Source organism: Brassica rapa, chromosome A08 (genome assembly GCF_000309985.2).
Source record: "Brassica rapa cultivar Chiifu-401-42 chromosome A08, CAAS_Brap_v3.01, whole genome shotgun sequence".
Lineage (NCBI taxonomy): Eukaryota > Viridiplantae > Streptophyta > Magnoliopsida > Brassicales > Brassicaceae > Brassica > Brassica rapa.
The window spans coordinates 10,812,890-10,835,811 of NC_024802.2; the positions used below are offsets into that span (position 1 = coordinate 10,812,890).

Below are 22,922 nucleotides of genomic sequence, written 5' to 3' on the forward strand. Positions count from 1 at the left end.
TTAGTTAGCTTCGATCTCTTGTTCAAGAGTGTCTGCGAATTATGATTAATCCATCAGTTTCAACTTTATTACTTATGGTTCTCTAATGCTTATTTCTCCTATTATTCTACTTCATTATTATTGTTTTCCTCTTTTAAACTATTACTTCCGGAGATATTATCATTTTCTATCGGTTTTTGTATTTCACGATATGTTTCGTTATGAAAGATTTAATAAAATTTTGAGTTAAAAAAACAACGGATACAACAACAATGTCCATTTATGTAAAATACCTTAATAAATCGGTTGCATCTTACAATATTATTATTGGAAAAGTTTTTGTACCAAAAAATATATAATCTATTTAATTCTAAATTATAATAAATGTATTTGATTGTAAATTTAACTATTAAATAAAAGAAATCTGGACAACTAACAAAATATTAATAATTTCAGTTTTAAGCTTTTCTGAAAAATTCTCAAATAAGAAACAACTCTTATTCTTTTCCTTTTTATGTTTCCTATCTCTATTATTAAAAGAGAAGTACCAATATAAATTATCCCTTAGTTTTCAAAGTTATTTACATTTGAATGCCACTGAAATAATAAATTTACTTACCTTTTAGTATTCTTGTCTTTTATAGTTTAATTAATGTATTTTCCTAAAATAAAGTATAACAAATTATGTTTATTTATTTAAAAAATGTTTCCTATAATCTAGGTAAACAATAAATTATACTTAATCAATGTCAAAAATATAACAAGATTTTATTATTAACAAAATTTTAAATAAGATATTAAATTATTTAATCGTATAAATCAAACATAAAAATAGATAACCATTTTATTTTACATTAAAATTTTGATCCATAAAAAATACATTTGCACGAACACACGAGTTATATTTTAAAAATATGGTTGTAATAGTTGACGGATCAAAAAAATAAAATAAAATTATTTATTATAAATTCTAAAATGATTGTGTTTAGAAATATATTAAATAATTATTTAGTATATATATATATAAAAATTTTAAAAACATATATTACCATTTATATAAGATAAATATTTTTTTTTGCAAACCAAAAATGAATACCCGCGCGGGTGCGCGGGTCAAGCTCTAGTTCAGTTTTATTTTCTATGAATAAATATTTAGTAAAATACTCACCCATAATAACTTTGTTAAATTTAAAGCATTTTTCTCTAGAGTCAAATGCTTATTGAATTGCTGATTCTCAGAGAAAACTAGAAAACGTAGGTGGGCTAAAATGTTCACACTAGCATCATTTCCAACCATCTAACAAGAACATAAAGTTTGATTCCACCGAGTGTGAGCAACGATAAGATGGAAAAACATAAAAAAGATCAAACATCACCTAGTAACATTTTCTTGAACACATGTTAATCACACACTTCTCAAACTTTTACTACTAACTAGACACTAAAGAGAACTATGCAAATTCATATGAAGTTTAAAGTACTTAGTCAAAATATATGATGTTTTAAGTATTTACCATAGTGTCGAAACTAATAAAAATATATGAGGTTTTAAGTAGAATTTTACCATACTTGCCTCTTATTTGTGAACACAATTACATCAGATAAATCAGCTAGCAAGCTTCATGTTCTGTGTGTTCTCAGGATTTTGATAGCAGCCCAAATCGAAGCCCAACAATAGACGGGCCATACTGGGCCCTTCAGGATTGAAGCTGAGAAGAAGCTTTTGTCAAAAGTGTGTGTGTTCATCCGAGCATATTGCGCTGTCTCGATTGCTGAGGAAGAGGGCCTTGTGATTGGTTGATTTCTCTACAGCATCTAATCCCGATACGAAGTTTCACCCTTCCGCTTCTTGAATCTTGCCTTTGGAGCAATGCCATCGTTTAGAGCTTTGTTTGCCTTAATTTCACGTCGAAACGCAATCAGGAGGAGTCCGATCACTCGTTGCATATCGAATCAATTACGTCGATTCGGGTCCCTTTGCGGCGTCGAGAGATGCAACTACTCTTCTTCTTATGGTGATGCTAGAAGAGTCTCTTTCGGCAAAAGGAGCGTGTTTCAGAGACGGCATTTTCTGGGATGCGGAGATGGGGAAGAAGGTGGTGGTGGTGGTGAGTTATCAAAGATCTACCAAGAGCGACGTGTCTTGGGGTAACTTTCATCTAACTAGCATCTGAGACTCTTAATTCTACACGATACGATAGGATTTGCCTTTGTGTGTTTCAAGCCAAACAACTATGAACTACGAATATTAACACTGTGTCAACATGGTTGTATGAATGTGAGTAATCCTTATTTGTAAGATGCTGTCACCATGAATGATTGTATGAGTGTTTACATAGAGTCTCTCTTTATCCCCTCTTCCATGAAATGGCCCACCTCACCTTTTAGAGAAACTTTTAACCCTTAATTTGCTCTTCATTGTATCAAACAGTGTAAAGAATGGTTCTCATGATATTAAAAAAAGAGAGCATCTGATTATGCAGGAATGGGGCTTGCCTTTGTGTTTGTCTTGTTTTGAATGACCAACTATGAGTTCATTTCTTAGACATATGATAATGTGAATTATTCCCTGTGAACTTGCGTATGTGGCTTTGCTGTGTCAGAGATTCTTTATCGTTATTCTTTCTTAGCTATACATTTAGAATCCAAAATTGTGGGAAACACATGGGTTGATCTCTAATAACACAGTGATTTGAGGTTCATGATTTAACGCAAAGAAGATTGAATTTCAGGTATTCTCAGGAGCAACTGTTTAACGTAGTTCTAGCCGTAGACTTGTACCACGGGTTTGTGCCTTGGTGTCAACGCTCCGAGGTTCTTAAAGAGTACCCAGATGGGTCTTTCGATGCAGAACTTGAGATTGGTTTCAAGTTTCTTGTTGAGAGTTACATTTCTCATGTTGAGTTCGAAAGGCCCAAATGGATCAAGGTACGGACTTGTTTTTTTTTTGCCAGCTTTCTGTTTGTTGGATTTGAGAGTGTAATGAATCTTACGACATGATCTGAATCCGATTTTTTTCAGACAACAGCGAGGGACACCGGCCTGTTTGACCATTTGATAAACCTCTGGCAATTTAAGCCAGGACCAATTCCAGGAACCTGCGACCTTTCTATCCTTGTCGATTTCAAGTTCAACTCACCGCTCTATCGCCAGGTAAAAACTACTTCACAAAGCCTCTGCACTTCTTGTAGCCTACAAGAAAAATCTGATTTCTTTGTTCCTGATTGAGACTTGTAGGTTGTTAACAATCTACAGAAATTAATATGGTTCCTTTGGTCATTTAAAGATTGAAACTTGATAGCTGTTATAGTAAGAAAATAATCAAAGATATCTGCGAAAAGGAAAAAAAAATGATTGTTTCTTTTATTGGTTACTCAGAAGGTGAATATTGATTATAGACTTATAGTAGTTTTAAAGAATGTCTCTTTCTTTTTGTTTATTGAAGGTGGCTTCGATGTTCTTGAAGGAGGTAGCAACAAGACTCATGGGGGCATTTAGTGACCGATGCAGATTAGTGTATGGTCCAGGAGTTCGAATGGATGAAAACGCATTTGGGCATAGAGCTTGAGATAGAAGTAACAACCTGAGGTTAGTTTACATCTTGTTTGGTAGAGAGCGATTACGCTATAGCTTGTTTCATTTTTTTCCTTCATATATGAATGCTATTGCATAAGAAGATTAAACACATTAGATGTTTGTTTAATGTAAAAGCTGAAAATAAATACATCCATATTTCTCGTCTTTTGGGAGTCACTTTTCTTTTCATTCAAACAACAGTATTTTTGGTGTATATATTTTTGATGATGACACCACACATGCAAACGTATGTGAATGACATAACTTGTTGGATTATGCTTTCAAAAATTAGTGGGGAATTCAATTAGATGCAAAAAGTCTTAGACGGTTTGGAAAAAAGTCTTAAATTTGCCTAAGTCCAGTCAAAATCTAGTCAAAAGTGCATTAACCATTGAACTCAAATAAAGTCATGTTTTCTTAGTGCGGTGTGTTAGTCTCTGCCTTAAACCAATGTCACATTCGATTTTATGGATGTACTAAGTATGTGGTTTAAATACATCTTAGTTCTTGAAAAGAAAAGAAAATCACACTCCATCCACTTACTACTAGCCTCATTTCATTCTGAGATTTTTTTATCTAAAAGAAAATGGATACTCAATGCAGTATTCTAAATTAAAAGTTTAAATCTTTATTAGTTTAACCTAATGAGGAAAAAATATAACTGGGACAGATCGGATATCCGGGCAATTTTAAGATATCCGGATCTTTATCCTGTGGATCCATTATTTTACTATCTTTATCCGGATCCGGGATTCTCGGATATCCGAATGTCGGATAAGTGTCAGATATCCTTCTAAAAATTATAATATCCGGCGGATATCCGGATCCGGATTTGGATCTTTAGAATAAATAAAATAATAATATTAATATATATATAAAATATTAACAATAATTTAGAAATAAAAATATATATAATGTTTTTTAATTATTTATGTGCATAATATTACAAAATTTACATAAAATTTATATATACTATTATAAAAATGAAAATATATTAAATAAAATTAGTTTTTATATATAGATATTACTATTTTTGAAATAGTTATTAATAAAATTTACGGATTCAGATATCCGGACTAAAAAATCAAGATATTCGGATCTGGATTCGGTTTTGATGGATCCAACATTTTAGTATCCGGATTCGGATTTGGCTTCTCCGGATATCCAGATTTTTGAATCGAATCCGGATTTCGGATAAAAGTTCCAGGCCTATATGTGCTATATAGAGTTTTTACTTGAAAAATACAAAAGATATGATTATATTTAGTGAAATATAAATTTTCTTAAGCTATGTAAAAAATTAGGTGATGGATAGTTTGTTTATTATAGAATCAATTTCAATGTTGACGGAGTGAGTGATGCATTTTGTTGGAAGGTGAAGAGAAGAATAAGAGAACGTAAGAGCATCTTCCTTGCTAATACGAGAAACTATTGTAAAGATATCTCATGGTTTAGAATCTTACTATTTATATTGTCATTTTAATTAGTTATTAAGAACCCCTCTTCATGTTTAGGAATGAGGGTGCTTTAAGAAACGGAAGTGGAAATGCGTTTTTCTTTTAAGAAAATTTGCTTCATGATTTTCCCAAATTATCAAAATCACATGGTTTTAAAGTCAAACTCTGATGGAATTTCGTCAAACTTTGATGGAATTTCTTTTCTTTTTCAATTTAAATTTGTTATACAAAACTAAGGAGTGCTGCATAGCCCTGTTATTGAGGTTTCTTAATATCGATAATTTGATTTAAAACTCTATCATTATAACATACTAGGTCCTTGTCCGCGCTACGCGCGGATGGTATTTTAATTTTTTTTTATATTTTTATACTATTATGTCAATTGTTTAGTTTTATAAAATGTTATGTTTTTACTGTAAATTTGAAATTAAAAATCTAATTTTTCCTTACTGTAAAGTAAGTTAATTTTTTTGAATCTTACCACAACACATTATACATGAAGAGAATATAGTTGGTCTTTATATTCTTATTTGCTGTAATATTAAAAATTTTGATGATTTGTTTAAATGGTTTTTTTTTAATTATATATTTTAAGATTGATTTTTCGTGACTACATTCTATAATTGTCTAAAAAAAATTGTTTGTCCCATATAGACATCCACATAAATATGAACTTCTGATAAATTTGTTCATTGGAATATTTAGTTTCACTTTTAACTTTATTCTCTTTTTTGGCACCCTCATGCTAACTTGTGGGGCTAGCCAACTTGGTGCAAAAGGGTTTACAAAAGCTGATCGAGATGTGCGTGATCGGACACCTTTTGCTAGGTTATTCGTACAGAATTTTAAAGATCTAAGAATATAAGCAATAGAAAGTTCAGAAAATTATTTAGATACAGCCTGTATTTCGTCTAGCTCCGAGTCCAAAGCAGGCCAATCTTCCTCCTTTTGAATGAGTATAACCAGTTGTTCACAGTTGATTGAAAGATCATCTCTTTGTGTCCAAACTTCAGTATCACTTGCATTGCCCATAGCAAACCATCAGCTTCCGCTTGCAGTGGTGATTTGGTGCGTGTATATTGGCCCTTGCTCCAAACAGCATTGGAAAGTCACCATCCATTAACACAAAGCCAAGTTCATATATGTCTCTTTCATTTTATCCAGGATGTCTAGCAAGAGCGTTTCTTTGCGGAGGAACAGTTGTGTCCGTTACTTCAACTCCCATATCAATCTCCATAATCTCGTCTATACGTTGAAATATCCTCCAACAATCTGCTTCAATTTTATTCGCTAATGGAAAATACATAATTCCTACGACACTATTAATTATTGTTTTTTTTTGTAACACCGATACGACAAACTTATGTTTGATTTAACAAAACTCTTATTTTAATTTTATATTAAATAATCAATCATATTTCATATTATCCATAATTTTAGTAAATTTGCTTATTTGTCATGTTTTTATTAGGTTTTAGCTAAATCTTTGATTTATTATTTATTTTTAGCTAAGTCACTAATTTATTAATTTAAAAAATACCCTTAATTAATATTATATATATATTATATTAAAATTTAGTTAGTTTTTCTTATTTTTCATATTTTATTAGGTTTTAGACGTTTAGATAGGTTATTGATTTATTATTAATTTCTAACTGATTCGCTAATGTGTTAATTAAAACAATACTCTTAATGAATTTTATATATAATTAAAAACGAATTTTATTTTAATCATATAAAATTTATATGTTATATTAATATTAAATAATTGATTCTAAAATAATATAATAAAATTATCAAAAATTTAAAAATAAGATTATTTTTATATATATTTTGTTGCTATCTGAAAACAATATTTTTATTATAAAAGTTAAGAAGATACAAAAAAATATAGTTAAATATTATTCAAGAAAAAAACATTTATATAAAGATATTTTCTAAACTATTTCTAAGATATGAGTGTTTTAAAAAAATTAACACATGATGTTTAGAACACGGGATTATGCTTATGAGAGAGTGGCTCGGGAATAGGCTTCGAAATGGGTCGAATGGGCTCCGAAAATAACTTATTTTTTTTAACTCAAACTCAAGTCCGGATGACATGGCATCTTGGTTGGTTCACAATATTTTGCCCATGTGGCAAGGCTTAGAAAGTAGGGATTTAGTCCCTTTTATATAGTAGGATACCTACAAAATCCCTTTTTTATTATTTGAGGAGCATTTTAAACAATTAACCTTATCACCATGTGTGATTAACAAAAATGCCATTTCCTATGTGTCATCATGAGAATCATTCTCACACCCTTTATTAAATAGCCCTTTATTGCCTAGACTAATTACATATAATGCCATTGCTCATTAAATTTAATAATATGAAGAGATTATATTACTATACTATATGAGTTGTTATTGCATTACTAAAAACGTAGACAATACCCGAGATAACAATTGCGTGGAAACATCAGTAAGCTAACTTTCGTTCTTCTATTGGTCAAAGAGAGACGTAACCGATGGTTATGACCTACAACATTATCTCTCTTTGATCAGTGAGAAGAAGCCTTGCATATATAACATGAACCATTTCAAGGTATAGTTACTCACTTCAATGGATTTTAATAATTATCGAACAAAACATATATAGCCACAAAAAGAACGGTAAAATATAGTTATCTATATTTTTAGCATAATATTAGTGGATTGAGCGATGTGTATGCTTCATTATTTTACAAATTTTTAGTATAATATTAGTGGATTCTTCGATGTGTATGCTGTATTATTTCATAGAAGCTATCATACATAATTTTGTTTTAATAAAAATTGTTGAGGTTTTTACTATATATATACGATTCATGTTTTATAAGATTCATGTTCTTTACGATTCATAAATAAAACATGACCTTTTTTAGGACTGGAAAATATAAACGGTTCAGAATTACGTTCTTCTATAAAACTTCTTTAGGTGACATCTATTTTGATTAATATTTTTGGATTATTATGGGATACATGATTTTTTTTTGGGAATTTATTTTAATAGCATCAATATAAACTTTTTAAATTGTAAAATCAAAATGTCGTCTATAAAAAATCTATTGAATATCTTGCGTGATTGTAAAATACATCTGAAAAGGAATTTCATATTAAATTTTTTCAATCCCTTAAATTTTGCAACAAGACTTTTTGATTTCGAAATTATATTAAATGGTAACAGACAATAAATTTGGTAATTTATATCATTCCTCTCTGATTAAGTTTAAAGTCAAATATCATTTTATTATGGACTTTCTTTATTTTTGCTCCTTGCATATAAGACTTTCTATAATGTCTGGAAATCTAAGATTATAATGTTATGCGAAATTAATAGGATTATCTGATATTTATAGTCACAAATGATATTTTGACCATATATACGATTTATATTGTTATAATATGAATATTCTACGATTTATGAATGATACATGACATTTTTTAAGGTCTGGAATGTATAAACGATTCATAATTATGTTCTTCTATAATTATTTGGTTTGTGAAATTTATTTTGGTTTATTTAGAGACAATTATATATGTGAGTAAAATTTAATTTGAAACTGGAAAATATAAATAAAATTATATTGTAAAATCAAAGTGTCGTATATAAAAAATTTATAAGCAATCTTGAGTGATAGTAAAATACATTCAAAAATTGGTGAAACTGTATTAAAATTTTCTAGGCTATCTCTTAATTTTGATTACAAGACTTTTTGATTACGTAATTAACATAAATGTTGACAGACATTAAATTTGGAAATTTAAATTTTCCGATTCAGTTTAAAGAATATGTCATTCTTAATGTAGACTTCCTTAATTTTATCCCTATGTGTATATTACTTTCTATACTTGTCTGGAAATCTACTAACAATTAGGGATTTGTAATATTGCTTTATGGCGAAAATTATTTATTTTTTCAAATCTCGTGGGTTAAAACCCTATCAGTTACTATATATATATATATATATCATATCATCCATATAGCTACAATATCACAAACTACACGTTTCAAAACTAGCAAAAATATATTAAGCATGAATTTCATTTCTGACTTGAAGCCAAAAAGTTTTTGTAGAAGATTATGGTGAATGTCATAAAACTTTGGAAGTAGTACTTGGCTCCTACTGGAGAAACCATTGAATGGTTTTCGTAGACGAAAAAGTTAGGTTTCTTATGATGTATATTCTTTAAATCGTAAGCAAATTATGTGTTTATTATCTGATGCTTTCATTTGTTATTATATTGTAGGGAGACAAAATCCATACATCGGTTAGAAAGGACTGGTTTCACAGTTTGATCCTTTAATGAGACAACAATGTTCTAAGATTCTGTTTAATTTTTCCTTGACACCTAACATATCAAGTTATCTGAATCATATGTTGTTTCCAAGATTGAACTGATCAATGATTGTAACTACATTTGTCTAGCCAACTTCCGTTGGATCATTCTTGGTCTTTCTCATCCAAAGTTCTATGTTGGTATGTTCATGATATTTGACTATGTGTATATAAACTCATTTTGTCTATGTGTATATAAACTCATCCAAAGTTCTATGTTGGTATGTTCATGATCATTCTTGGAGTTATATTTTATTTCAGTATGCAATTGTTGCCTTTTATTGATAACGACTATTTATTTTAAGTTTACTACTATCTTTTTATCATCAAGTATCAACTTTATCCTCCATGTGATTGTTAATAAATTTCAAGCAATATATATTACCCATAAACGATAAGGTCGGAATCTAACCTGTCCACGATGAATGTGATACACCTTTTGCGACTTCATGTAAATGGAAACTAAAATAAACGCCAAATAAATAATCTTATAATCAATTCAGTAATTCAGATCATTCAGATTTATATAAGAATATAAATTGAAATCTTACCATGTAACCGCTGCGTCAACGAATTAAACAAACTTCAGGAGATATTTTGTCAGGAGCGATAGTCAGTACACACTTATCCGGTTTTAATTGCAGGAGTCTTTTCCAGCTCTTTCTTTTCACTAAGATATACCACTTGCGGCTTCACGAAGTCGACAAAATACAGTACTTCAAATAATATGGGGACTATAAGTGATTATATTGAAAGCTTACTGTGTCCTCGATGCATCTAGAAATTAACAAATATTCAGGAGGTTTGTTGATAGGGCCTTTGTCGATCTACAATTCATCGGTTCAAATTCCCTGAGACTTGAGTTACTCGATTCAGCTTTTAATCTTCTTATATATTGGGATTGAGCTTAGTTAATGAAATATGTTTATTTCTCAGGTGATGAGAAGATAGATCGGGCGGAGAGGCTTAACCGTAGCCCCTTATCTCGTGTCCCCTCGAGATTTTTTAGTAAAAACACCTTTTTAAATAAAAGATAAATTAAAAGAGACTCATATGTATTTTGAGTCACAATCAATATTAAAGTTCAATAATAGGCCTCTTTTACAAATTCGAGTCCTAATCACCCCACTAAATTTGTAAACTCATATTATTTACTTTTTTTTCCGACCTAATATTATTTACTTCAATTTATTTCTATTCTTTTATAAATTTTATGTACTCCGGAATCAGTATAATTTTACTAAAATATAACGATACAACTTTGATAATAGGACAATTACTGTTTCTCGACCATAATAAGATTATCGTTATCCGGACACTCCAGTAAACTTGTTTTTTAACTGAAACATCGAGTAAATTAACTTCCAATCCCAAATTGGTTTTCTTTGAATTAATCATTATATCAAACGTTACTTCTGCTAATCTATACCAAGTATAATATGCCACTTTTTGTTTTACCTTTTCAATAACTATAGGTTAAAATGTATAATCTCTTTTAGATCATTCACCCCGCGCAGAGACTATTCACCCCGCGCAGGGCGCGGGTCATCACCTAGTCCGAAGTTAAAAGGTCCAAAAAATAATAAAATTTGACTTTGCAACAACTACGCATAACTATGAGTTTCTTAATAAATGCTATGAGTCTATGACCCAATCCAATAAATACATTGATACCATTGACTTGACAATTATCACACGCTTCTATATAGTTTCACTTTCATGAACTTGTAAGCCTATAGCTTTATTTAATCAAAGCTATCACGGTCTTTCTAATTTTTGAATTGGTATTATACGTACAATAATTGATATTTACATTTCCTAATTTCTTTTCACACAACACAAAAAGAAACGAACCACATTTTTATGTATAGACGCAAAATCAGTCATAGTATTCTTTTAGTAAAACATTGAAGAAACATAGGCAAAGAAGAGAAGTAAGAGTTTGGTTTGGTCTCTGTCTCAGTGTATATCCATATATAATTTGGTTTGGTCTCGGTTAAGTCAAATATGAAATAATTCTGGTCCTCTCTGTTTACTATTTATCTCTGTTTACTTTTCTACGTAGCCGATTTATTGATTTATTTATTTCTCTTTTCTTTTTAATAAAAGAACTCTGTAATCTCATAAAGAAGAATCTTACATTTTTTGTCCATCCACTTGTGTTACCATAGATAGAAAAGTTTCAGTCTGTTACTTAACTCTTTACTATCTCTCGTTTTCACATTTCTTTGTCCTCTCTTTGTGTTCATACACATCTACTCTTCCACTGATTGGGTGACTCATCTCTTTCAAAACCGTTTGAGGGTTCCCTCATATAAGTAAAATCTCATCTGGCTTTTCTTGTCTCTCTCCTTAAGTTTTCTTACAAAGTATATTGCTTTGCTTTATCTTTGTATCTAAGAGGTTTACACAATAAAGATACAACCAAATCAAGAAGGAAAAGGAGAACATGAATTGTCTGTTCATGTTCAAGTCGAAGAAACCTAAATCAAGAAGAGATCTCAAGAAAGAAAACAAAGACAAAAGAGGAAGAGAACTATTACAAAAGTCAGCTCCAGAATTATCAACAACAAGAAAGAACCAAACGTCGTCCACTTCGTTAATTCTCCCAACACCAAGATCTCTGCCGTCTCCAACAAGTATAAGAGACTTGTACACAGAAAGGCAGCAAAATCGAAACCTGAGGGTTTTCTCTTACAAGGAACTCAGTGAAGCCACGTGTGGGTTTGACAGAAAGTTTCAGATAGGGGAAGGTGGGTTTGGTAATGTTTATAAAGCCACCATTAACAATCCCACCAATGGAGATTCTCATTTTATTCCACATACCGTCGCCGTCAAGAGACTCAAAAAACAAAGTCAACAGGTAAATAATTAACTTCACTCATGCAAAAAGATAGAGTTCGATCTTTGATAGTATAGATCCTCTGTTTGTAATGAAAGGGGCACAAGCAATGGCTTGCTGAGGTTCAGTTATTAGGCGTTGTTAATCACCCAAACGTAGTGAAGCTCTTAGGATATTGCTCAGAGGACACAGAGAGGCTTTTGGTTTATGAGTTGATGTCTAATCTAAGCTTAGAGGATCATCTCTTCACTCGAAGAACCCCAACTTTGCCGTGGAAACAAAGGCTTGAGATCATGCTAGGTGCAGCTCAAGGATTGGCTTATTTACATGAAATCCAGGTGACTTTTAATCAACAAAAAACCCTTTTAAAAAAAAAAAACAGACCCTCTGACTGTTTTAATGTGGAATTAGGTAGATAAATGTTTTTTTTTTTGCCAGGTAATATACAGAGACTTTAAATCATCAAATGTGCTTTTGGACGATGATTTTAATCCGAAATTATCGGATTTTGGTCTGGCTAGAGAAGGTCCCGAAGGAGACAATACTCATGTTACAACCGCAGTAAGTAACATTTCTCATATCTAGCTTACAAATTCGATATATTATTAGTTGCTTCTTTCACAAGTAACAACTTCCTCTTCTTCATTTTTTCATGAATCTCTCAAAAGAGAGTCGGAACCGAAGGCTATGCGGCTCCGGAGTACGTAGAAACCGGACATCTCAGGAAACACAGCGATGTATATAGCTTTGGGGTTGTTCTTTACGAGATCATCACTGGTCGTCGAACATTCGAGCGAATGAAACCTTCGGCTGAAAAGATTCTTCTAGACTGGGTCAAACTATATCCAGTTAATAGCAAAAGCTTTAGAATGATCGTTGACTCGAAGCTGCAAAGCAAGTATCCAGTTGCTATGGTCACGAGAGTGGCTAAACTGGCTGATCTTTGTCTGAAGAAGAACGACACAGAGAGGCCCACCATGGCTTTTGTCGTTGAAAGTCTTAGTAAGATCATTGAAGAATCAAATACCGGAGATATGAAAAGTTCTATTAGAGAATCTACCAGAGGGGTTATGAGAGCATAGAGGATTATCTTTCTTTAGAGTAGTGGAGAATAATTATGGTTTCTTTGCCTTATTTTCAAAACAAAATGATGTGGTTAATGTGCATAAATATGAAGGGTGAGAGAAGTCCAAGTAGTACTGTAGTAATGCTAAGCCAACTATAAGTTATAACAAAAGAGTTTCGTTAACAAATTGCTTTTGGAGTAAACTAAGATGTATTTTTAAACCACGTACGTTCATACAATCAAACAAAGACTGACACAAGTTTATAAGTGCCTTGAACCCGATTCTAGAAACCCTTCCATGAAACAGTAAAACTCAAGTTTATAAGTGCAGAAACAATGACTTACTCTCAAATTACAGATTAAATTCCGGATGAAGTTTAGCTTGTAATGATAAAAGGTCAACTGATATGGATTCTATGAAATGATTATTTCCATAGATAGCTTGATCATCATCTGTTTCTCATTTTTCTAGACGAAACCCTCTTCTAAAATAGCATCCACGCAACTGATTTTTACTGGATTAAAATTGCAGGTTTTACAGAGATTGCTTGACCAGGAAGTAACGATGATTATGGCTTCGTTTCAATTCCATTAATACCAACGAAAGTTTCTCTGGTTTTCCTGACATGTACTCTTTCAATATACACCTTCAGTATGATCTATGTGGCTTTATAAATACCAAAACAGCTCCTGTCAAAACCCATCTCGAAACTGTCTTCAACTTTTCTTCTTCACCTCTGTTTTCTTCTCGCCTCTGCTCTGATATGCTTTGACAGAGATCTCCTATGCCCCAGAGCGTCTTTTTCTTACTGTCCGGAGTTTTTCATCACCGGGAAAGTGACCTCTCTTTTTCTTCATTTTCTTTTCTCTTCAATGGCTTCTCTCACCACATGCTCCAGTTTCCTTTGTCAGTGCTTACAGATCTGTCCTTGACAATGACCAACGTTTTTCTTCATAGGTTGATCAAATTTTGTGTTTTTCTTTTGTAATGTTTCAATTAAAAAAAACGTTTTTATTACTCAACTTGGATGTGTCACATTTTGCAAATCCTATCGAAATAATTAGCTCAAATAGTCCAAAATAGTAAAGTCAGTTTCCTACGTGTTATGCTCACGTTAATTTTTACAACAGTTATTTACAGAGATACCTTTAATGAATTAAAATATTATTATTAATTTTTTTGTTTAATTTCTTTTTTTATTTTTTTTCCAAAACATATATAAGAAGAAAACATTTTTTTTTTTTTTTTTGACAACAAGACATTCACAGACTCAACTTGACTCTGTAAACCAAATCGGTAACTCTGCATCCATGTGAACGACGAAAGACGATTGTTTCCTAACACTACGTGCTAAGCTATCCGCCCTTTTATTCTCCGTCCGAGGTACATGAACAATCTCTGAGTTGTTGAAGCTTCCTTGTAGGACTTTGATAAGAAGAAAACATTTATAAAGTTTAAAAACGAATTTAAAAACGAAAATATATGTATATAAAATATGATTTCATTAAAAAGAAAAGTTCACAAAATAGTATTATTCCGTTTAAAATGTATTTTTACAGAACAAAAATATACTTATAACCGAGAAATAAAACTAATTTGATTTGAATTAATTAGAATAAAAAATAATTTTACTTAAGTTTGAATTTGAAAAAAATTATGTGACTCGACTAATCCAATTTATATCCCAAATCAAGGATCTACCCACAATTAAAAAATATAATTTATAATAATAATAATATATTTATTTTATACATATTAATTATAGGATGACTCAAAATATATTAATAAATAAAAATAAAATATTAACTAATTGTTACCATATAATTTTATATATATGTATGAGTCTTCAGAATATTATCATTATATTCATTTATGTAATTTTCAACAAAAACTTCATTTATTTTTTATTTAATTTTTAGAAAAATATATATTACGTTATACATCATCTTACTAATTCACCCAAATATATTTACATATCTAAAAAAACAACCAATCTAAATGCAAATAAGAATTTAAACAAAATTTACTATATTTAGAATAAAATATTATAGTCGAGTTCGGAGAAATAGATGCAATCCAACATACCTAGGTGATAAACAAATCGATTGTTGATCCAGAAACAACCAAACCGACTAAATATAACATATCCAAAATCATAGTCTAATTAAAATAATATAATATTATCAAAACAAATTATACATATAAATTATAAATTTAGTTAAAGCCAAAAGTTAATATCAATTAATTATAATATATTATCTTTATAAATATTTGTACCTTTGTTTGAGCACGGGAAAATCACCTAGTAATGCATTAGTTTGGCTAACAAAAAAAGTGCATTAGTTTGAACGTTTTTTTTTTGTAAACTTTCTCTCTCTTTTTTAAGAAGAAAACAGTAAAGAAACTGCATTTGTAAATTAAAATTTCCAAATAAAATTACACTTTCATTTTCAAATAATTAATTAAATATATTTTACTTTCACATATATTAAAACAATAAAAAGTGAACACTCTTATGAAAAAATTATCTTAAATTAACAAAAACGACAGTAAAGATAGTAAAACTAATAATATATAGAAAATAGAAAACATCTAATTTTTACAAATATTTTTCTCCAAAAATGTTTCCATTTTCAAAAAAAAGAAAGAATACAAAAGGGAAATTTGACCCTATAACTAAAAAAAAACTATATTTCATCATCTAACCATATAACTCTCTCTCTCTCTCTTCCTTTCCCTTCCTATCTCTCTCTACCTTCTTACTACAAAGCTAATATTTTTCCCATTATAGTCAGCTAGCAAATTAACCCAATACAAAACTCATAGAGTTTATTATTTCAATTTTAAGTTTCTTTTTGTTAACCAAGAGGTATACAAGGCCATCGGTCCAAATAATCTTCATAAGCCTAAAACCAGTCAGCGCTAGTACCGAGTATTTTTAAGTATCTCGTAGGATATTCTTTTCCTAGCAACATTTTTTTTTGTTTTTTATCGGATCCTGAACCCTCGTTTTTATGATTTTGGGCACAAAATATTCCTTTCAACGGGAATCGAACTAGCGGCACAATATAACCAACTCCAAGCATTAAATCACTATCCCAACACACCCTTGGTATTATTTTAATATGTTGATTTTATATTTGTGGGTTCGCCTTTTGCTTACATTCTGTTTTTGTTTTATTTATATTGAGTTTGTTGCATCTTAGAAGTCCTAACATATTATTAGTTTGGTTTTGGTATTTTTTTTACTCATATATGTGTTCTAACTGACTTTGATCAAAAGAGATGCATGAAACATGAAATACCATAAACAATATACTTTTGGATGCAAACAAGTAAAAAGTTAGACCAAGAAAAGAACAAATATAAAGAAAATTCAGATGCAGCCATAAGCCATTGCAATATTGTGTTAAATGGACGATTTCACTATATGAATTAAAGTGTGTGTTCTTTATTAATGTATGCTTTTCTGGTTGCCAAAAGAAATCCCGCTGATTATTAGAATTGTGGATGGATTTTATTCTCTTTTTTTGTCTTTACCTAATATCGAATAATTATATGGGAAGGAAAAAGTCTTTGGCGGGTCAACGTCCAATGGGTCTGACAGACAACCAAGTGTTCAGTAATAAAGCAGATCGACTTAGACACGTGAGCTTTTCATCGCTGTAATGATGACCAAATAATTTTGTTCCATATTCCTTTTATTATTTCGATTTTTCGCGACAAGAAGTCTGTGTATGCAGACAAAAAAAAAGAAGTATTCATATAAAAAGTTGACGACCCGTGAAGAAAGCATCTCAAGTTTATAGGACAAAGAACAAATATATATATATATATATATATATATATTCAAATATATTCAAATATATATATATATATATATATATTTGAATATATGTTAAATTTCTTTTTTAAGAAATAGTTTTTTTTTACAACAAGTGCATCATGTTTTTGAATTTGGCACACTTTTAACTTTGTTTATAAAGAACTCAAAAATATAATCATCTAGTGGCAAACCACCGAAATAAGCTTCCAGCATATTTTTGATCTCCCAATTGTTGAATAGAGCAGCATATGTTCCTTACTTGACGATCCAAGAGTTTTCCAAGTTCTCTTGCAGGAGTGACTATTGCACCATGTCTTCTTTCATTTCTTTATCTCCAAAATAAGTGAATGGCGGCTTGCAGTGTATAACGAGTAAGGAAGTTTGTGAAAATCACGGCTGTTATCCATGATTAAAACCAATAGCTCAGACCATTTCGAAGTAAAAGAAGTCTGTAATAGTCCATCCATAAGAAGAGACCACACCTCAGAGGAGTAGCTACACTCAAAGAACAAATATATTTACTCGAAAAACAAACTTTATTTCATATTTTTTGATAACGCAAGCATAACTTTAAAAGTTGCACCAAAATTTTAGCAAAACACTTTGAGAGTTTAAGATTTATATATATTTGTACCAGACTAACATTTCTTATGTTTTATCGTATAAATAGAGTAATCAGAAAGGAAGGTTTGGTGTAGCTAAAGTGAAATCGAGATTGGGAGTTTCAGTCTCTGGTCTTGTCCATGTGAGGCTTGACGAATCCGACGACAATAGTTCATAGCTTTCACATCTTTGATCCACTTTCTGATAACAGTTTGGATATAAAAAAAAATGTGAATGAAGAGTTCATTTTATGTCACAAAATATTTGCGTCTATTTCCCGCTTGATTTCTAGTTGAAGAGGTCAAAGTAAAAAATCGGTGTTGAAGAAAAAAAAGGAGGTCAAAGTAAACTATATTTGAAATCTTTTGATAGATATAATAAAGTAATAAATATCTTATCTCCCCAAGGTCTTTCTTTTCTCTGCTTTTGAGACATTTAAAAAAAAAACTTCTTAATTACCCAAATGAAAGAGAAAAAGGTAACTTTGAATCCTTTGTACTAACTTTTTCTTTTTCCTTTTCACCCTTGAATTTTTCAGTCCCATTCGATTCCAATGCCTGCCGGTTAATTAAGTTTTTGAAAAGTTGATACCTTATTGGATGAAACGTCTAGACCTGATGCATTTGCCTTTAAATGGAGCCGAGCTTCACTGTTATACAGACATTCCAATTTTATCACGTTAAAAAGGAATAATGTAAATGATTTTGGACTAAATTAACAAAACTAAACAGGTGTTAAGTTTATCATATGATGCAAATGTAAGTATATCGATCTGTCCGACAAAACTAAATTAACACCATAAACTAAAACAAATATAATTAGTACTAAGACTAATATTAAAATATATCATACCGTGAGGAGCTATTCCATAGACCTTGGAGATCTCTGGCTTGTCTCTCACTCTTTACTTGTGATCCATTCTCACAAGTATCCGACTGCCCTATACACACACACACTTATCAATTATTTGATAATATAAAAGATGAATTAATTGAAATCTAAACAACAATTAATCAAATAACCTGGTGATGTTGTAGGCTTCTTAGTAGATTTAATGGTCCGGTACATCTAAAAATCATATATTTGGTTACAAGACTATTAAATACTCCATACTAATGATAGTCATAACCCCTGTTCAAAACTATGCTAGGCGTTAGTCGGGCGGTAACCCCGGGCCTAGCGAGTTACCAAAAAAATCGGGGATTAAGCGGTGTATACGCGGGGAGTAATTTTAATTATTATTTTAAAATTTAAACAAATATATATATATAGTTATTAAGTAGGGAGAGATACATGTAAAAGTAACGTAGCCGGGTGGTAAATGGGCATGCGTCGGTTTATATGTACCCGGGTTCGAAGCCCATAAGACGCATTTTAGTTATTTTTGTGCGTTTTTTAAGTGAATGGCATAATTGTAATTAATTCATCTTCTTCCTTGCGTTTTAATTAGGTTTTCTGCAAAAAAAATATCAGCCGCCTTCATCACAGATTCGTCAAAAACTACATATTTTATGAGCTTTTCTTGTTGTTTATGCATCAAACTCATAGATCAACCTTTCAGAATGCGATTTAAACACCTAAAACTTCAAAAAGAATGAACTTTTTGATCAATCCGATTTTTTGGCCGAGGATGGTGAAATCGCCACGGTGGACCTCCGCCGAGCGCTTCGACGCCGCGTAATCGGACTCCACGGGCGCGTTTTCGAACAGGGGTCATAACTCATTAGAATAGGTTATGTTGATCAATATATATATACGTGTGCATAACTTCTTCTATTCACGTGTGTGTATACATGTCTCTCTATATATATATATATATGTATATTTTTGGGTGTATATGCACGCACACAGACAGAGATGGATAAAGTAAGAAAAAGAGAGCAGTGTAAAAAAGAAAGCATTTACGATTCATGACAATGTACAGGCCATACATAGAGATGGGGTATGTGCATGGGTCTACGTGTCTGGTTTTAACCATAGTCAAAATATGCAAAAAGTAATTTTTATATTGTCATTGAAGAATCATTAATATACATATATGTATACATATATATGAATCTTGAGAAAGAACATATTATCATTGACGAATGATGCCTTCTTTGTACTTTACTCTTTCTTCTGCATCTCTTAGTAATATATAAAAGACTCTTAGTCTTTTGGCTATATCTAGCTTTTGATTCCTTTTCCTATGTTTTGTTGTTGTTATTATTTCTTGTTTCACTTTGGTACATATTTTATGAACGTGGTGGTGACCAAAACGATTAATCACACCAAATATTTGGTCATTTCCTTAATTACTGTGGGTTCGGTTTATTTGCATATTCAAATACAGTACAAGGAAATATAAAGTAGAGTGTGATTATATACTATTATACATTGTGCAGTCTAAACTAATGGGGAAATTACCTGTAGATGAGACTTAACATGAGCCAATGTGAGGTCTTGCACATCCATCAGTTCAAGTACTGATTTTGGAGTTGCTCCTGAATATTAATCAAAAGCACACAAAAAACAGAAGGAATATAATCATTACAGATAAAGATCCCATTCAATTTGTTAAAGATGAGACAGATATATTATCAGCTTAAAAAGAATGGAAAAACAAAAGGAAATTGTGAAAAAGGACAATACTTTCATGACCACCCAATAATTGAACAGCACGAACGAAATGGGCATGAAGGGTCGTCGTCCACCGCATCCTCGGAGCCCTTACTCCTCGTTTCGCCGTGCATCTCTGTGGCTGCGGCTGAGCTTGACGGTGGTGAAGCTTATAACTATAATTAGGGTTTGCGTGTTGACCGTTGACTTCACTGAAGAAGAAAGGAGGACTCGGAGAGTAGTAGTAGTGGCCAAGGGTTTGATTTTGGCTTACCATCAAAATCGATCCCGAATCTTGATCTTGAGATTCGTTGTGTTCTTGATATAAATCTTGGTGGGTTCATAGTTTGAAGTGAATTTGACAGTGTTGATGAGATGGCCAGAAGCGTTTCTGACTGAATCTGAGGCTTTACTCTGGTACACTAATCTCCTTTCGACTTGTTCTTGTTCTTTATCATCTTGTTCTTCTCTTCTTCTGCTGATATTCAAGTTCAAGTCAGGTTGTGAAGGGAAAAGCTCCATGACAAGAGAGAACTGAATCAGTCTGAGAATATAATCTTGATAGATATTTGGGGAGGAAAAGGGGGCATAATCTTATACTAAAAGTTTTTTTTTTCCTTCTTTCTTAGCTTAATAAATGTTTGTTCTTGGTGAGAGGAGAAAAACAGTTGCAAAGAGTTAGATAGAGGAAGAGATAGAGAGAAAGATGGCAAAGGTATGAGGTGAATGAGAAGTCTCTTTCTTCTCTGTTCCCTTTGAGAAAATTACATTTTAAGAGTCTAATAAAGGGGTTGGGTGAAACATGAATTTATTCCATTCAATTTCCTTTTCGTTTTTCTTCGTATATACAGGAAACTATCAATTTCAGCTGCATTTTTTGTTACAACGTAGATATCATCTATCACATATCAATATTTAATGAGGGTAATAACAATAATGTATCGAAATATTCCCCTATTTGTTTTCAGATTTATATGTGAAAATGACACTCGGGTAGTCGGGTTGAAACTGAAAGATGTGCATGTTATTATTACTGATATAATATTTATTCATGAGAATGAAAAATAAAATGAAATAACATGCTCATATTTATATTAGTCAAAAAAAATGCTCATATTTATAGCAAAAAAGGCAGCTAGCTACTTGATTTAGTTGTTGATAAAATGGTACGATATAAATCGAAAGACGATGCTTATGAATTTAAAAGATGGAGAGAATATAACATGAACTAAAATCAAAACGTAAATCTCGTTGCCACTTGTTTGTTTTTCCTTTCAATTATTTGGAATTATACCGAACATTTGTATGCTTTACGGTCTTGGTGGCTACTTGCCTAAGAATTTATTGAATATAATACCTGAAAAATGTTTTTGTTTATTTCTATATATTTTCTGTGAAGCTAATTTTGTTTACGTGATAAGATTAATATTTAAAGGAAAATTTTGGAAAGTATAATATCCAATACAAGACGATTGATGACAATGTAAACTATCGTTCCCAAAAGAACAGGGCATACAACTTTACATTGAGACCCATATATAGTTTTTGTTCCATTAACATCAAATGCTTATATTATTGCAGTGTCCAACTAATTCTAGGGGGTAAGCAGACCTTAATTAACATGAGTTATCAAAGGATGTGGACTTGAAGTGACCCAACGTATAAATGCATACATATATAGTTTTTTTTTTTGCGATGAACTATTTATAGTTTCGATTATAAAAGTGATTTTCAATTTTTTCATAAATACATATGTATTGTTTATTATATAATTTTGGAAAAGGTTATAATTGAAGTTTTTTTTGTTGTTGTAAGCATTAACTCCATTTTATCAACATACCATATACAAAGGGTATACAATATACATATGACAATAAATTTAAATTTTGTCCCTATGCCACCGATAGACAGTCTAAGATTTCATTCCCAACATGCCCTTTGATAATGTTTATTTTTTTTTCTGATAAATGTGAGTGCATGGACCGATGTTTAAATAATCTTTCAGGAGATATCCACGAATAATCAAGTCCTGAATTTTTAATTAGTGCATAAAACAAAATTAATTTTACCTGATCAAACAAATGACAACTTGGGTCCGAATGACAACATGCATGACAACTAGAATACATTTGAATTGCGATAACAAATTAAAATATATAAATACATAATAAGTATATATAAATTTGACATATTCTTAAGTGCGCCCCCTATAGATTCATCAACAAATAGGATTTTGTTATTTCATATTTGATATCTTTTAAAAAAAGATAAAATATTATCAAATTATATTATATTTTTAAATAAAAAGATAAAAAAATTAAATAAAAAATAGTAGTAGTTACAAAAAAAAATTTAATTTTCTTTTAACATCGTCAGCAAAACACTAAACCCTAAATGCTAAACCTTAAACTCTTGGATAAATCCTAAACCCTAAACTCTTGGATAAACCCTAAACCCTTGGATAAATCTTAAACTCTAAATCAAAAACACTAAACAATAAAAGACTCAAAGGTTTAAGGTTTAGGATTTAAGGTTTAGTGTTTTTGATAGAGTTTAGGATTCATCCAAGGGTTTAGGTTTTATCGAGGATTTAGGGTTTAGGGATTAGATTTT

General features: G+C 30.9%; 2 protein-coding genes, 1 long non-coding RNA gene and 1 pseudogene across 5 annotated transcripts; 2 read left to right on the forward strand and 2 right to left on the reverse strand.

Annotated features, from left to right (window-relative positions):
- The first annotated feature begins 1,809 nt into the window (after positions 1 to 1,809).
- On the forward strand, positions 1,810 to 9,481 carry LOC103834024 (coenzyme Q-binding protein COQ10 homolog, mitochondrial). Of its 2 annotated transcripts, XM_033278163.1 has the most exons (5): positions 1,810 to 2,127; positions 2,712 to 2,907; positions 3,001 to 3,132; positions 3,425 to 3,567; positions 9,285 to 9,481. In XM_033278163.1, the coding sequence occupies exons 1-4, from the start codon at positions 1,850 to 1,852 to the stop codon at positions 3,545 to 3,547; spliced, it is 729 nt and encodes a 242-aa protein (XP_033134054.1). In that variant the 5' UTR covers positions 1,810 to 1,849; the 3' UTR covers positions 3,548 to 3,567; positions 9,285 to 9,481. The 2 variants fall into 2 exon arrangements, with proteins under 2 accessions (XP_033134054.1, XP_009108337.1); XM_009110089.3 differs by lacking the exon at positions 9,285 to 9,481 and having other exon boundaries at positions 3,425 to 3,720.
- On the reverse strand, positions 6,818 to 11,818 carry LOC103843446. 2 transcript variants are annotated; one of them, XR_004450570.1, is made up of 3 exons: positions 9,925 to 11,818; positions 9,786 to 9,835; positions 6,818 to 7,533 (listed from the first exon to the last, which is right to left on the reverse strand). It is a non-coding gene; the product is annotated as an uncharacterized LOC103843446 (long non-coding RNA). The 2 variants fall into 2 exon arrangements; XR_004450569.1 differs by lacking the exon at positions 6,818 to 7,533 and having other exon boundaries at positions 7,975 to 9,835.
- Positions 11,776 to 13,468, forward strand: LOC103834026 (probable serine/threonine-protein kinase PBL20). The gene is made up of 4 exons (XM_033278161.1): positions 11,776 to 12,236; positions 12,314 to 12,553; positions 12,654 to 12,776; positions 12,884 to 13,468. The coding sequence occupies exons 1-4, from the start codon at positions 11,823 to 11,825 to the stop codon at positions 13,295 to 13,297; spliced, it is 1,191 nt and encodes a 396-aa protein (XP_033134052.1). The 5' UTR covers positions 11,776 to 11,822; the 3' UTR covers positions 13,298 to 13,468.
- Positions 13,469 to 17,176: 3,708 nt separating this feature from the next.
- Positions 17,177 to 22,683, reverse strand: LOC103834027 (annotated as a pseudogene).
- Positions 22,684 to 22,922: the final 239 nt, after the last annotated feature.